This window comes from Euleptes europaea, chromosome 11 (genome assembly GCF_029931775.1).
Source record: "Euleptes europaea isolate rEulEur1 chromosome 11, rEulEur1.hap1, whole genome shotgun sequence".
NCBI lineage: Eukaryota > Metazoa > Chordata > Lepidosauria > Squamata > Sphaerodactylidae > Euleptes > Euleptes europaea.
This window is the reverse complement of record NC_079322.1, coordinates 76,284,927-76,299,572: the sequence shown is the minus strand read 5'-3', so window position 1 is coordinate 76,299,572 and position 14,646 is coordinate 76,284,927. Positions and strand designations below refer to the sequence as shown.

General features: G+C 48.7%; 1 protein-coding gene across 1 annotated transcript in view; it reads left to right on the top strand.

The window, feature by feature from the left end:
- The window catches only part of WNT3A (Wnt family member 3A), a 90,416-nt gene extending 76,035 nt beyond the window's left edge, over nucleotides 1–14,381 (top strand). The window contains exons 3-4 of the mRNA XM_056857964.1: nucleotides 12,193–12,458; nucleotides 13,817–14,381. Of these exons, the coding sequence (XP_056713942.1) occupies nucleotides 12,193–12,458; nucleotides 13,817–14,296 (746 nt within the window). The 3' untranslated portion in view covers nucleotides 14,297–14,381. The remainder of the gene's footprint in view (nucleotides 1–12,192; nucleotides 12,459–13,816) is intronic.
- The last annotated feature ends 265 nt before the right edge of the window (nucleotides 14,382–14,646 follow it).

Here is a 14,646-nt window from a genome sequence, read left to right as displayed (position 1 = left end):
GATTGGCAAGAAACCCGGCAAGATGAAGATCATCCCAGAACACAAGTGAGAAGAGACGTGGAAGTTTTTTTTTACTGCATGTTTAATTTATTAATAGTGCCGCAGAAGTACATGGGAGTGAATCGCTCCAAGGCAGGAAGACAGTAATGAGTTCCTTCCATGCAAAAGAGGGCGGCGGTTCTAGGCCGGCTTCGCTCGGGGCGAAAATATCGGGAACGTTGGAAACCAAATATTGATGCTGCTGAGCTTGTAAGGGGGAATTCTGCTTTCTGCCTCATCCCGCCCCACTGAAGCATCATCACCTCCAGGTAAACTGAGGCAAGGCTGTTTGTTAGAACCATTTTTCACTAGAACAATCCCCCCCCCCGAATTTCTGATGTCAGGATCTTGGAAGCTAAGCAGGGCTGGGTGGCCGCCAAGGAAGTCCAGGGCTGCTATGCAGAGGCAAGCAATGGCAAACCACGTCTGTATGCCTCCTGCCTTGAAAACCCTATGCACTTCCCACCACCACCGTCCTTTGGGAGCAAATGTGGCTCAGCAATATCACATGTGTTGTACACCAAGGGTCCAAGATTCAATTGGGAGGGGCTGTGGCTCAGTGGTAGAGCCTCTGCTTGGCACGCAGAAGGTCCCAGGTTCAATCCCCGGCATCTCCAGTTAAAGGGACTAGGCAAGTAGGTGCTGTGAAAGACCTCTGCCTGAGACCCTGGAGAGCCGCTGCCTGTCTGAGTAGACAATACTGACTTTGATGGACCAAGGGTCTGATTCACTAAAAGGCAGCTTCATGTGTTCATATGTTCATGTGTTCAATCCCAGGCATCCCCAGTTAAAGGGGTCTCCGGTAAAAGTCACAAAACGTGCTCCACTGCAATTTTAGAGGGGTTATTAGTGCCCGGACCTGGATGGCCCAGGCTAGCCTGATCTCGTCAGATCTCAGAAGCTAAGCAGGGTCAGCCCTGGTTAGTATTTGGATGGGAGACCACCAAGGAAGTCCAGGGTTGCTGTGCAGAGGAAGGCACTGGCAAACCACCTCTGTTAGTCTCTTGCCATGAAAACCCCAAAAAGGGGTCGCCATAAGTCGGCTGCGACTTGACAGCACTTTACACAAACACACATTAGAGGCTAACTCTAACTCCAAATCTTCACCTTCCGGGTCGACGTGTATACTTCAAATAGACAGTAGCCAGGCATAGCTTCTCAAACACATTCTGATACCATCAGCTTAGAAACCTGCCTGTCCCCAGTTCCCTGAGGCAAGAGCCTCAGTGATAGAAGGGAGAATGGAAAGTCGGGGAATTGGTTGGGCAAAAAAGACAGAGCTCTCTATCGGGTCTCCTGTTGCTCCTGACAAACCTGATGGGCCTTTTGTTCATTCGTGATAATCGACGCCCTTTACATCATCAGCCACTTAAAGAGCTCAAAGGGGTTCACACACCCAATTTAATCCCTACAACAACCCTACAAGGGAAGTCAACATTCAGCTCTGCATACTGAAAATGGGGAGGTTGTCGAGTTGCCAGCCTCCAGGTGTAGGGTTGCCAGGTCCCTCTTTGCCACCGGTGGGAGGTTTTTGGGGCAGAGCCTGAGGAGGGAGGGGAACTGATCTCCATCAGCTGAAGATCAGTTGCAATAGCAGGAGGTTGGCCACACTATCCAGGTGGGTGCTGGAGATCTCCTAGAATTACAAATGATCTCCAGAGTACAGAGATCAGGTCGCCTGGAGAAAATGGCTGCTGTGAAAGGTGGACTCTATGGCATTAGACCCCACTGAAGTCCCTCCCCTCCCCAAACCCCCCTCCTCAGGCTCCACCCCCAAGATCTCCAGGGATTTTCCAACCCAGAGCTGGCAACCCTAGGAGGTTTGGCCGAGTTGAGGTTTGGGTGTCAAAGACCAGGTAGCAGGGTTTTTCTTTATTTGAGATAGGGTTGCCAGGTCCCACATCACCACCAGAGGGAGGTTTTGGGGGCAGAGCCTGAAGAGGGCAGAGTTTTTGGAGGAGTCCCTCCGCTCCCCAAACCCTGCCCTCCTCAGGCTCCGCCCAAAAAATCTCCAGGTATTTCCCAACCCAGAGCTGGCAACCCTACCTATGATGTAAGTGGAAGGAATGTGATAAGGGACCTCACATGCCTCCAAACACCCCAGCTAACCCCCAGAGCCAGCGTGGTGTAGTTGTTAGGAGCGGGAGACTCTAATCTGGTGAACCAGGTTTGATTCCCCAATCCTCCACATGCAGCCTGCTGGATGACCTTGGGCTAGTCACAGCTCTCTTCGAACTCTCTTAGCTACACTCATCTCACAAGGTCTCTGTTGTGGGGAGAGTAAGATGCTTTGAGACTCTTTAGAGAAAATCGGGGTATAAAAACCAGCTCTTCCTCTTCTTCTAATCAAGAAAGGATGCTATGGCTGAATCATGCCATCAGGAGACTCTAGAAGGATAACAGTCTGATCTGTTGCTTGGAAGGTGACGTTCATTTCCTTGTCCTGGACAATCCATGTCCAGGTGCAAATGAGGATAGGGTTCCTGGACCCTTAATATTTCCATAATACCTCCTTAACCCCTGCAAAGAGGACTTCACCAGGCCTTTTTGGTGGTGATCCCCATTCTGCAGAACGCACTTCACAGAGTGCTCTGTTTGGCTCCCTCTTGGACAGTATTTTCAGCCAAAGGTTAAATAATGGTTCTTTTTCTTTCATTTTGTTTCAACCATTGTCATGCCATTTGTACATGATATGCCACATTTGTATGCGTGAAATTAATGTTGGAAAATGCCTCCATTTAAATCAGGACAATTGAGTGTGCGGAAAGGGAAGCTAGTGGGAAAACAATAGCTCTTCTCTCAGGTTCATCGAGTCCAACCCCCTGCACAATACAGGAAATTCACAACTACCCACACACACACACACACCCAGTGACCCTTACTCCACGCCCAGAAGATTGCCAAGATGCCCTCCCTCTCATGATCTGCCTAAAGTCATAGAATCAGCATTGCTGATAGATGGCCAGCTAGCCTCTGCTTAAAACCCTCCAGGGAAGGAGAGCTCACCACCTCCCAAGGAAGCCTGTTCCACTGGGGAACCTCTCTAACTGTTAGACAATTCTTCCTAATGTCTAGACAGAAACTCTTTTGATTTAATTTCAACCCATTGGTTCTGGTCCAACCTTCTAGGGCAACAGAAAACAACTCGGCACCCTCTTCTATGTGACAGCCCTTCAAGACAAGAGCAACTCTTAGACAAGAGAAAACGAAATTGAGGTGATGAGATTGGTATTGAACCAGACAGTTTCGGGAATTCAGGTTCATCACTGTAGTGACTGCTGCCTCCCTGTGTGAGTCTTTTCTCTTGTAGTGCCTCCTTCCAATCAGCTTCTGCACTGGGCAAGATGGGATGAATTAATCACTCCCAATGCAAAGGGGCAAATCGTGCAGAAAAGGCACACCCACAACAGTTATTCACCAAGAAAATGCAGGGAGTTGAGCTCTCCCTAGGGCAACTAATCTGCATTCTGACACACTCACAAAAGCTAGCCCTATCTCGTCAGATCTTGGAAGCTAAGCAGGGTCAGCCCTGGTTAGTAATTGGAGGAGAAGCCATCAAGGAAATCCGGGGTTGCTATGCAGAGGCAGGCCATGGCAAACCACTTCTGTTTGTCTCTTGCCTTGAAAACCCTACGGGGTTGTCGTAAGTCAGCAGTGACGTGATGGCACTTTCCACCTCCAAATCAATCAATTGCCCTCACCTGGATGGCTTAGGCTAGCCCAATCTCATCCAATCTCAGAAGCTAAGCAGGGTCAGCCCTGGATAGGGTTGACAGCTCCAGGGTGGGAAATCCCTGGAGATTTTGGGGGTGGAGCCTGAAAAGGGTGGGGTTTCAGGATGGGAGGGGCCTCAATGGGGCATAATGCCATAGAGTCCACCTTCCAAGATGGCCAGATTCTCCAGGTGAACTGATCCCTGTTGCCTGGAGATCAGTTGTAATAGCGGGAGATCTCTAACCTAGGGTTGCTAGCTCCAGGTTGGGAAATACCCTGAGATTTGGGAGCAGAGCCCAAGGTGGGTGGGGTTTGGGGAGGGGAGGAACTTCAATGCCATAGAGTCCAATTGCCAAAGCGGCCATTTTCTCCAGGGGAACTGATCTCTGTCAGGTGGAGATCAGTTGCAATAGCAGGAGGTCTCCAGCTAGTACCTGGAGGCTGGCAACCCTACTCAAGCCACCACCTGGCAATTGGCAACCCTAGTCCTGAATGGGACACCACCAGGGAAATCCAGAGTAGCAATGCAGAGGCAGGCCATGGCAAACCACCACGGAACGTCTCTTGCCTTGAAAGGTCAGTTGCGACTCGACAGCACTTTCCACCACTAAATCATAAGAACATAAGAAAAGTCATGCTGGATCAGAGGAAGGCCCACCAAGTCCAGCAGTCTGTTCACACAGTGGCCATCCAGGTGCCTCTAGGAAGCCCACAAACAAGATGACTGCAGCAGCCTTATCCTACCTGTGTTCCACAGCACCTAATAGAATAGGCATGCTCCTCTGATACAGGAGAGAATAGGTATGCATCATGACTAGTACCCATTTTTACTAGTAGCCATGAATACCCCTCTCCTCCATGAATCAATAAGTTGGCCTGACCTAGATGGCCCAGGCTAGCCCAATCTTGTCAGATCTCAGAAGCTAAGCAGGTAGGGATTGCCAGGTCCTTCTTCGCTACCGGCGAGAGGTTTTTGGGGTGGAGCCTGAGGAAGGCAAGCTTTGGGAGGGGAGGGACTTCAATGCCCCAGAGTCCAATTTGCCAAAGGAACCATTTTCTCCAGGTGAACTGATCCCTATCAGCTGGAGATCAGTTGTAATCGCAGATCTCCAGCTACTACCTGGAGGTTGGCAACCCTAAAAGCAGGGTTTCCCCTCAGGAAATCCACCTCTGAGCATCTCTTGCCTTGAAAACGCTATGGGGTCGCCGTAAATCACAAGTCCGCTGTGACTTGGGGGTAAAAACAAGCAAGCAAGCAAACCAAAAACAGGGTGCCCCTGTTTTTCTGACTTTGAGACATTCCTGGTGCCTTGGAGAACTATCTGCAGATTTCAGAAGGAAGCACTCTGTCTTCTGGATTTACCTCTCCCGGGGTGGGGGCATCAGGTTCACCTTTGTTTTGGAAGGGTGAGGGGATCCAGAAATCCATGACTCACTTCCTGCCAAGAAGAAGTCTCTGGTCCTCTCTCTGACCCCCATCCCGACAGCTAATGGCTGGCCTGACCCTCTCGAGCCCGGGAGAGCTCCTGGGGTCAGCCCCTGGGGCAGCCTGGCTGGAAGAAATCCTGGGAGATAAAGAGGAGGGCAAGCGTCGCCCTTGTGATGGAAATGAGGGGTTATTAAGGTGCCATATAAAAATGTAAGAGCCTCAGCAGAGATACGGTGCGGGAAGCCGACTGCCAGCCCACCTGGATGGGTTTGGGTAGTTGCTGCGGAGACCGGCAGCAGGTTGCGACTTGACCCAAAAGGCTTTCTGGGAAGTCAGCTGGTTGGTAACAGCAGGACGGCGGCGAAGAATCCTTACCTGGGGGGTTGCAGAGAGCATTCCTATTAGGGGAAGCGCCAAACCACAGAGTGGAAACACACGCTGTCCCCAAAAGCCAAAACACCAGTGGGCTCACCAGGCTTCGAGGGAAGCCAGGTGTGGGATCGGGCAGCGCCAGCGTGGGCCCGGTGCCCAGCGTGGGTGCCAGGCAGAAAGGTGATGAAGCCCGAAGCATCGCTTGTTTAAGCTGGGCAAAAACTGGGAGACGCGACACACGCGCAATCCCATCTCGGTTAGTCAATCCCCAAAGTTACAAAAGAAGAAAAGCATTTAATGGAAACTTTGCGGTAACAGCCTCGTAGCGAGGCTTGCCAACTCCAGCTTGGGAAATTCCTGGAGATTTGGGGGTGAAGCTTCGGGAGGGTGAAGCTTGGGGAGGGGAGGGACCTCAGCAGGGCACAATGCCATAGAGTCGACCCTCTAAAGCAGCTGTTTCCTCCAGGGGAACTGTTCTCTGTACCCTGGAGATCAGTTGTAATTCTGGGAGATCTAGGCCTAGAGTTGCCAACTCCAGCTTAGGAATTTCCTGGAGATTTGGGGGTGGAGCCTGGAAAGTGAGGATGTGATGCCATTGAGCTAGGGTTGCCAGCTCCAGGTTGGGTAATACCTGGAGATTGTGGGGGTGAAACTTGAGGAGGGCAGGCTTTGGAGAGGGGAGGGACTTCAATACCATACGCCGTTTATGCTTGGTAATTAGCAGCACACTCCAGGCTGAAGTGCCCCGCATATATTTTTTATTTCTTCATGCTGAAACATCATTCCAAGCCGGTGTATACCTGCTTCACATTTCTTAAGAGCCCCTTTAACGAGACCTTTTGTATTTGCTCTGCCCCCGCATCAAAGCATTCACTGAAGTAAGCATGCAGAATCCCAGCCACTGCTTAGCTATGCAAACAACTATTGCTAATGGCTATGCAAATGAAGGAACGAAGGAGCAGGCAAGTGGGGAGTGTAGACTTTCTCCTCTAGCATCGGGACCATGAATAATCATTTTAAAGGTTGGATTTAAAAAATCAGCATTGAGCAAGGAGCAGAATCGACCCTGCATAAATGGCCATAGAGTCCACCTTCCAAAACAGCCATTTTCTCCAGGTGAACTAGGGTTGCAGGTCCCTCTTTGTCACCGGCAGGAGGTTTTTGGGGCAGAGCCTGGGGAGGGAGGAGTTTTGGGAGGGGAGGGACTTCGATGCCATAGAGTCCAATGGCGAAAGTGGACATTTTCTCCAGGTGAACTGATGTCTATCAGCTGAAGATCAGCTGTAATAGCAGGAGATCTCCAGCTAGTACCTGGAGGTTGGCAACCCTAAGGTGAGCTGATATCTGCCACCTGGAGATCAGTTTTAATAGTGGGAGATATCCAGCCACCACATGGAGGTTGGCAAGCGTATATGGAACACACCCTCTGAAGTTGCCGTTTTTTCCAAAAGAACTGATCTCTGTAAGCTGGAGATCAGTTGTAATTCTGGGAGAACTCTGGGCCCAACCTGGAGGCTGGTAACTAGGGTTGCCAGGTCCCTCTTTGCCATCGGCGGGAGGTTTTTGGGTGGAGCCTGGGGAACGCGGGGTTTGGGGAGGGGAGGAACTTCAATGCCATAGAGTCCAATGGCCAAAGCAGCCATTTTCTCCAGGTGAGATCTCTATCGGCTGGAGATCAGTTGTAATAGCAGGAGATCTCCAGCTAGTACCTGGAAGTTGGCAACCCTACTGGTAACCCTACTAGTTCCCTTGGGTGCATTGAAATGTTGCTTTAGTCCTGCCTTTGAGTCTGTGCGTTAGGGTTTTGATTTTGTTTTCCTGGGATTTTAATGGGTTTTTTGCCACTCCAAGGCTTTGGGGGTGTGGTTGGCTTAGCTTTTAGGCCTGCGCGCATGGGTCATTGATTTATTCCTTCAAAACATTTTGAGGTTGCCTTTCTAATATACTCAAAGTGGCTTACAGAAGATAGAACTTGTTTTTTTAAAGATACAGCGATAAATATAGAGATATATACAGGCATACCTTGGAGATATTGTGGGTTCGGTTCCAGACCACTGCAATAAAGCGAGTCACACGGAATTTTTTTTTTGTTTCCCAGTGCATATAAAAGTTATGTTTACACTAGGCTGTCGTCGATTGAGTGAGCAATAGCATTATGTCTTAAAAAAATGTACATACCTTAATTAAAAATACTTTATTGCTAAAAATGTGACACCAAGACACGAAATGAGCGCGTGCTGTTGGTAAAAATGGCGCCGAGAGACTTGCTATTCGCAGGCACCATTGAGCTTGGAGATACCACAAAATGGTCTTTCCAGTCCCACAGGATAGCTTGCATTCTGCAAACAAAACTTCACAGCCTGCCTCGTGGGGAAAGTTCCATTCCCTGATTATTTTTTTGTAGAGCAAATTGTCAAGTTTGTATCAGAAGGATCACAAAACTATTTTCCCTTAAGGCCTTTGCTAGTGATCCGTTTTTAACACAATAAATGCACTATCTGCAAGCAGTCCAGACGTCCTTCCCAGAGATTGCACAGCTCTTGTCAAGGAAGCCACTAAAACAGGGTTGCTAACCTCCAGGTGGTGGGTGGAGATCTCCCGCTATGACAACTGATCTCCAGGTGACAGAGATCAGCTCCCCTGGAGAAAATAGCTGCTTTGGCAATTGTAATCTATGGCATTGAAGTCCCTCCCCTCTAGGTAGCATTGCCAGGTCCCTCTTCGCCACTGGCGGGAGGTTTTTGGGCGGAGTCTGAGTAGGGCGGGGTTTGGGGAGAGGAGGGTCTTCAATGCCATAGAGGCCAATTGCCAAAGCGGCCATTTTCTCCAGGTGAACTGATCTCTATTGGCTGGAGATCAGTTGTAATAGCCGGAGATCTCCAGCTACTACCTGGAGGTTGGCAACCCTACCTCTAGGGTTATGGCATGGTTGGTTATGGTGTGTGAGAACTGCCACACCTAATTGGAGACCATCCCTTATTTCATTATGACTGGGGGCCTCCTGATTGGAAGAAAATTGACTCCGAGCAGTAACTCATGCAGAGATGTAACTGGTAGCCCTCTCTGCGGGCAGATAATTCTGCAACGTATCTGAGATACTGAGCAATCGAATCATGCCAGGGGCGAAAAATGGAGCAGAATTATCCTCTTCCAACAGAAGTCAATTGGAAGGAGTCCATCCCAGAGAAGTAACTGATGCAGACGCAGAACAGGCAGGCCCCCTCCAAAGATGGAACTTTGGGCTTCCAGGAGCTTTTAATTACTGAAATTATTTTTCATGCCATGTTTGCAATCAGCATACCATTTGCTTACTATGGCGTGAAGCTGCAAATGAGACTAATTCAATTTAAAGGAGAGCGAGTTCCCAAAATGGTTTAAAACAAAAACTGTCAAACTGGTACATATTTTTTTGTTCAATGGCTTTTTCAGGACTCGATCCTGATTTTCTAGATTCCTTTCAATGCGTTTCAGTCAGCATATCATAAGAATCCTTGACTCGACGCCAAATCAGAAGAAATTGTGCATACTCATCAACTATGTGTTAATTTGCTTGATCTACATGATATGAAATAGGAACTCAGTACGCAGAAAAGGTGGGAGAGCCTTTTTCCAGGAAGATTTTCCTTTTCCTGTTGGCGTGAGTAACAGCCTTCTGAGAACAGGATGGGTGGGCTGAGTTAAAGGCCGTTACTGCACCAATGTTTATAATGTTTTGTGAAATTTATAATGTTTTGTGAAACGTTTCATTCCCGTGTGTTCACGCCTTATTCCCCCCGCCCCCCGTTTGGCGTTGGAACCATTTTGCAAACGTTTAATCGCCATGTTATCTGCAAACACTTTTATGGCGATTTATTAGAAAAATCTGTTTTAATGACGGTTTCTCCGAGGTGCGAACGTGCTGAAGACTACTCATTTACTCGCACCTGCTACATAGTTAACTCCCACTTTTGCCCATCTGCCCCCTGCTTCTCCTTCACTCTCCCCGTCACTTCCCTCTTCTTCGGTCAGTCACTTTTCCTTAGTTTTTCTTCCCTTTAATTTTTTTTTTATTGATCTACTTGGACTAGCATTGGGACATGAGAGTGTTGTACTGATGGTCCACATAGCCCAGCACGAGGGCTGTCCAGCAATTTCTCAAAACTTCAGTTTTGTTTTGTTTTTGCAGAGGAACATGTTAGTAGTTTTCCAGTGCCAAAGAGGGATGCGTACCAGGTTTTCCAGCACCCTAAACCGGGCAATCCCCCGTGCCTGCTTCCTTTTTTGTGTGTGCTGCCTTTAGTACTAGCGAAGGGACATTGATACGATGGTATGACCCTCCCTTAACTGAAAGGGAAACCAGGCAAATGGTGTTCACATATGAGAATCAGGTATAGGCATAAACTAATCTAATCATTCCAAACAGGAAGCAAGTGAGTTCACAGCCAATCGTGTTGGTCCTTCGTACCAGCGCAGCAACGTTACCACGCATGCGCAAAAACGAAAAGGAAGATGGGGGAACATCTGCGACGTGTCCATTTTTAAAAAAAAATTTTATTGGTTTTTATAATACAAATTTTTCATGTTAACAAACAACAATGAAAGTTGTCGAAGGCTTTCACGGTCAGAGTTCATTGGTTCTTGTAGGTTATCCGGGCTGTGTAATTCCAAGACCACGGTTACACAGCCCGGATAACCTACAAGAACCAACAATGAAAGTTATCTGAAAATCTAAATCATAACTAGTATAGTTGTAATTATTTAAGTACTCAATAAAATAAAAAATAAAGGAAAATTTTCTGACTTCCATGACGCGGCGCTCCCCCGCGCTCCCCCTGCTGAACTTTTCGGAAATGCAAACTGGAAATGAAATGTTTTGGGAACAATTAATACACCAGCGTAATAGTGAAGTGCTGTCAGGAAGTTTGGGTACGGAACCAAAATCCACACGCCTACCACGGTGATAATCGGCTGTAACTACTTGGTGCGGTAACAGCAAAAGAAAAGCCATATGCGCTTCTTTTAAAAAAACTGTACGAAGAAACACAGAGCAACTCAAAGTATTTAAGACTGCTTCATAAAAGATGTTTTTCTTTAAATTTTTAAAAAAATCTCTGCAAAATTAAAAGAGAAGTGAGCTAACCATTCCTGACCACCTTCATTTACAAAAAGGATAATTTACATTTCCAGTTTCTAGTATTTCCCATCATTTTATGTAACTTAGGACTCAAACACATAAGACGAAGATCACACATCTCCATCTGCCACTTAATGCAGATTTCAGGTTCATGAAGCCTCAGTTTGCCACAGGACTGTGCAAGGAAGTGAGGGGGATTTAACCCTTCAGCCTCCAGTCGATTTTGCTGTTCCAAACCAGGCTCCCTGCTTTGCTATCAACATAAAAAAGATCCTCTCTTCCTTTATGCTCCCATGCACCCATTGCAGTGCTCAGGTTGCTAGCTGCTATTTGTACCTTTGCTTAGGGTAGCTCATCTGGTATCAATCAGGGCCCACGCCTTTTCTGTCGTTGTTCCAAATTTCTGAAACACCCTGAGGAATTGAGGGGCGCTATTTCTACTTGCCAGAACATTTGTGTATTGTAATGCACCCTCTTTCAGCCATAGACTTCACATTGCATGATGATCAGTCCCCAAATTCATAATCCAAATCAGCCCTCTTTCTCCACAATATGGTTGCCAAACTCCAGGTGGGGCCTGGAGAGCTCCCAAAATTACAACTGATTTTCAGACTGAAGAGGTCAGTCCCTCTGGAGAAAATGGCTGCTTTGGGAGGTGGACTCAATGGCATTATACCCCGCTGAACTCACCCCATTCTCAAACCCTGCTGTCTCCTGTTTCCACCCCCAAATCGCCAGGAATTCTCTAACCTGGTGTTGGGAACCCTACTCCATAGCAATTGATATTAAAGGGTGGAAAGTGCAGTCAAGTTGGAGCCGACTTATGGAGACCTTATAGGTCAGGGGTGTTGAACTAAATTGTTACAAGAGCCAGATATAACAAATGTCACTTGGTCAGGCCGGGCTGTGCCTCGCTAGCCCAGATCGAGAATGGGGGGGGTGGCTTCCTTGGCTGGCTTGTGTGCTGGATCCAGCCTGCGGGCCTTATATTTCACACCCCTATTATGGGGTTTTCAAGGCCAGTGATGGACAGAGTTGATTTACCACTGCCTGACTCTGAGTAGCAACCCTGGACTTCCTTGGTGGGCTCTCCCATCCAAGCATGAACTAGGCCTAACCATGCTAAACTTCCGAGATCTGACACGATCTTTAAAACATAAGAACATAAGAAAGGCCCTGATGGATTAGACCAAGGCCCACCAAGTCCTGCAGTCTGTTCACACAGTGGCCAACCAGGTGTCTCTAGGAAGCCCACAAGCAAGACCACTGCAGTAATATCCTGCCTGTGTTCCATGGCATCTAATATAATGGGCATGCTCCTCTGATCCTGGAGAGAATAGGTATGCAGCATGACCAGCGTTCATTTTGACTAGTAGCCATGGATCCTCCATAAACATGTCCACTCCCCTCTTAAACCCTCCCAAGTTGGCCGCCATCACCATATCCTGGGGCAGGGAGTTCCACCATTTAACTATGCGCTGTGTGAAGACACAACCTTTACAGCCTGTCGTTTCTCTTCCTGCAGCCACAAGGGAGTCCGCCTTTGTTCATGCCATTGCCTCCGCCGGGGTGGCTTTCGCAGTGACCAGATCCTGCGCCGAAGGTTCAGCCACCATCTGCGGCTGCGACACACGTCACAAGGGTCCTCCGGGAGAAGGCTGGAAATGGGGCGGATGCAGTGAGGATGTGGAGTTTGGGAGCATGGTGTCTCGGGAGTTTGCAGATGCGCGAGAGAACCGGCCGGACGCTCGCTCGGCCATGAACCGACACAACAACGAGGCTGGGAGGACGGTAAGGAAAACCCCTTGTGCAGTTGGCTTCGCTCCTTCAGCATAGTTTCCTGGTGGGACCTTCCTTCTCAAGGAGCTGGTGGAACAGAAGGTTTAGCCACACCGAGCAGCCCCCTAAAATGTTTGAGCAACTCGTTTGTGATACGTTATCCCGCGTATGCAATTGTGGAGAAGTGAAAATGGCCCTGGAGCAAGTCATGCTGGGTGGTCCCTGCGGTCCTACAAGCCAGCACTGCAGGGCTGCAGGAGCCCAGTCGGGCTGACAATGGGCATTCGCTCACCCGCTGCATCCTCCTCCAGACTGGAAGCAGTGCGAGAGGAGACAGTCGGCGAGCTGATATAAACTGTCATGGCTAATAAGGGGTCCGGGACAGTGGCCCATGAAGCTTGGGCAGTGTTGCTAGGGTTTGGCTCAGCTTTCTTCTGGCCACCAGTGGTGTTCTAAAGCAGTGGCCAACCAGGTAATTTCCCTGTAAGAAGAAGAAGAAGAGTTGGTTTGTCTACTGCACTTTTCTCTACCTTTAAGGAGTCTCAAAGCGTCTTACAATCGCCTTCCCTTCTCCTCCCTGCAACAGACACCTTGTGAAGTAGGTGGGGCTGAGAGAGTTCTGAGAGAACTGTGACTAGCCCAAGTTAAATGGGTACTCACAATCCAAACAGCAGAGAACTAGCATGTCAGGAGGAAAGCTAAGCTGAAGCCTGCACCCTGCGATTCCAATTTTCTGATTTTCTACAGTGTGGTGTAGTAGTTAAGAATGGTGGACTCTAATCTGGAGAACCGGGTTCGATTCCCCACTCCTTCACATGAGCGGCAGACTCTAATCTGATGAACCATGTTGGTTTCTCCACTCCTCCACATGAAGCCAGCTGGGTGACCTTGGGCTAGTCACAGTTCTCTCCAAACACTCTCAGCCTCACTTACCTCACAAGGTGCCTGTTGTGGGGCGGGGGGGATGGGGAAGGGAAGGTGATCGGAAGCCACTTTGAGACTCCCTAAAAGGTAGAGAAAATTGGGGTATAAAAACCAACTCTTCTTCTTTATCCTCCCTCTTCCACAAGTGCCATTCTGTTGGTGGAAGGAGTGAATGGGCAATATCACCCCCTTTCCTCTCCTCACTGCAGTCCTCCAACCTATACGTCTTTTTGTTTAAGTGGGAACCAGGATTTCAGAAATCATGTTTCCAGGGGTCAAAAGGGATTGCAGAGGAAATGGGAACATAATCTTCATTTGGCAGTCGCCCACCACTGTTGATTGGTTGGATCCAAGCCTAGGGGTCTAAAAGTGTCAGGTTTTGGCAGGCTAATGTTGTCTCTCCTTTCACTCTTCTCTCCCCCTCTTGTTTTCTTTTTCTTTTTCAGTCGATCATTGACCACATGCACCTCAAGTGCAAGTGTCATGGATTGTCTGGTAGCTGCGAGGTGAAAACCTGTTGGTGGTCCCAGCCGGACTTCCGAGTCATCGGCGACTACCTGAAAGACAAGTACGACAGCGCTTCAGAAATGGTGGTGGAGAAGCACAGGGAATCCCGTGGCTGGGTAGAGACGCTCCGGCCGAAATATAACTTCTTCAAAGCGCCAACCGAGAGAGACCTGGTCTACTATGAAAACTCGCCCAACTTCTGCGAGCCGAACCCCGAAACTGGCTCCTTTGGCACCCGTGACAGGATCTGCAATGTCACCTCGCATGGGATAGATGGATGTGACCTCTTGTGCTGTGGGCGTGGGCACAACACCCGGACTGAGAAGAGGAAGGAGAAGTGTCATTGCATTTTCCACTGGTGTTGCTACGTCAGCTGTCAGGAGTGCACGCGGGTCTACGACGTTCACACGTGCAAGTAAAACTGGACACCCTCCATCAGCGGGAAATGAATCAGAGACAACTCGTTTTTTGTGGGGAAAGTCGACTTCTGGAGACTGAATGGAATCAAACGCACGCAAACAAAACCAAGGCTAAAAGTGGTCGGCTAGAATAGGTCTAATTTGTTCTCGACTATCTCTTTTGGAGGTTAATCTTGCGACGTGGACCTTCTGACGAGCCAAAACACAAACAAGTGACCCGTTCGACCTTCCTCCCTACATGAGATTGGGGTTCCTTTAACTGTTCAGCAACATAAACCTGGATATGGATGGCCGGAGGGTTTCCAGGAAGTTCCGGAGCCTCCGCTCTTTCATCTTTCGACCCACATGGC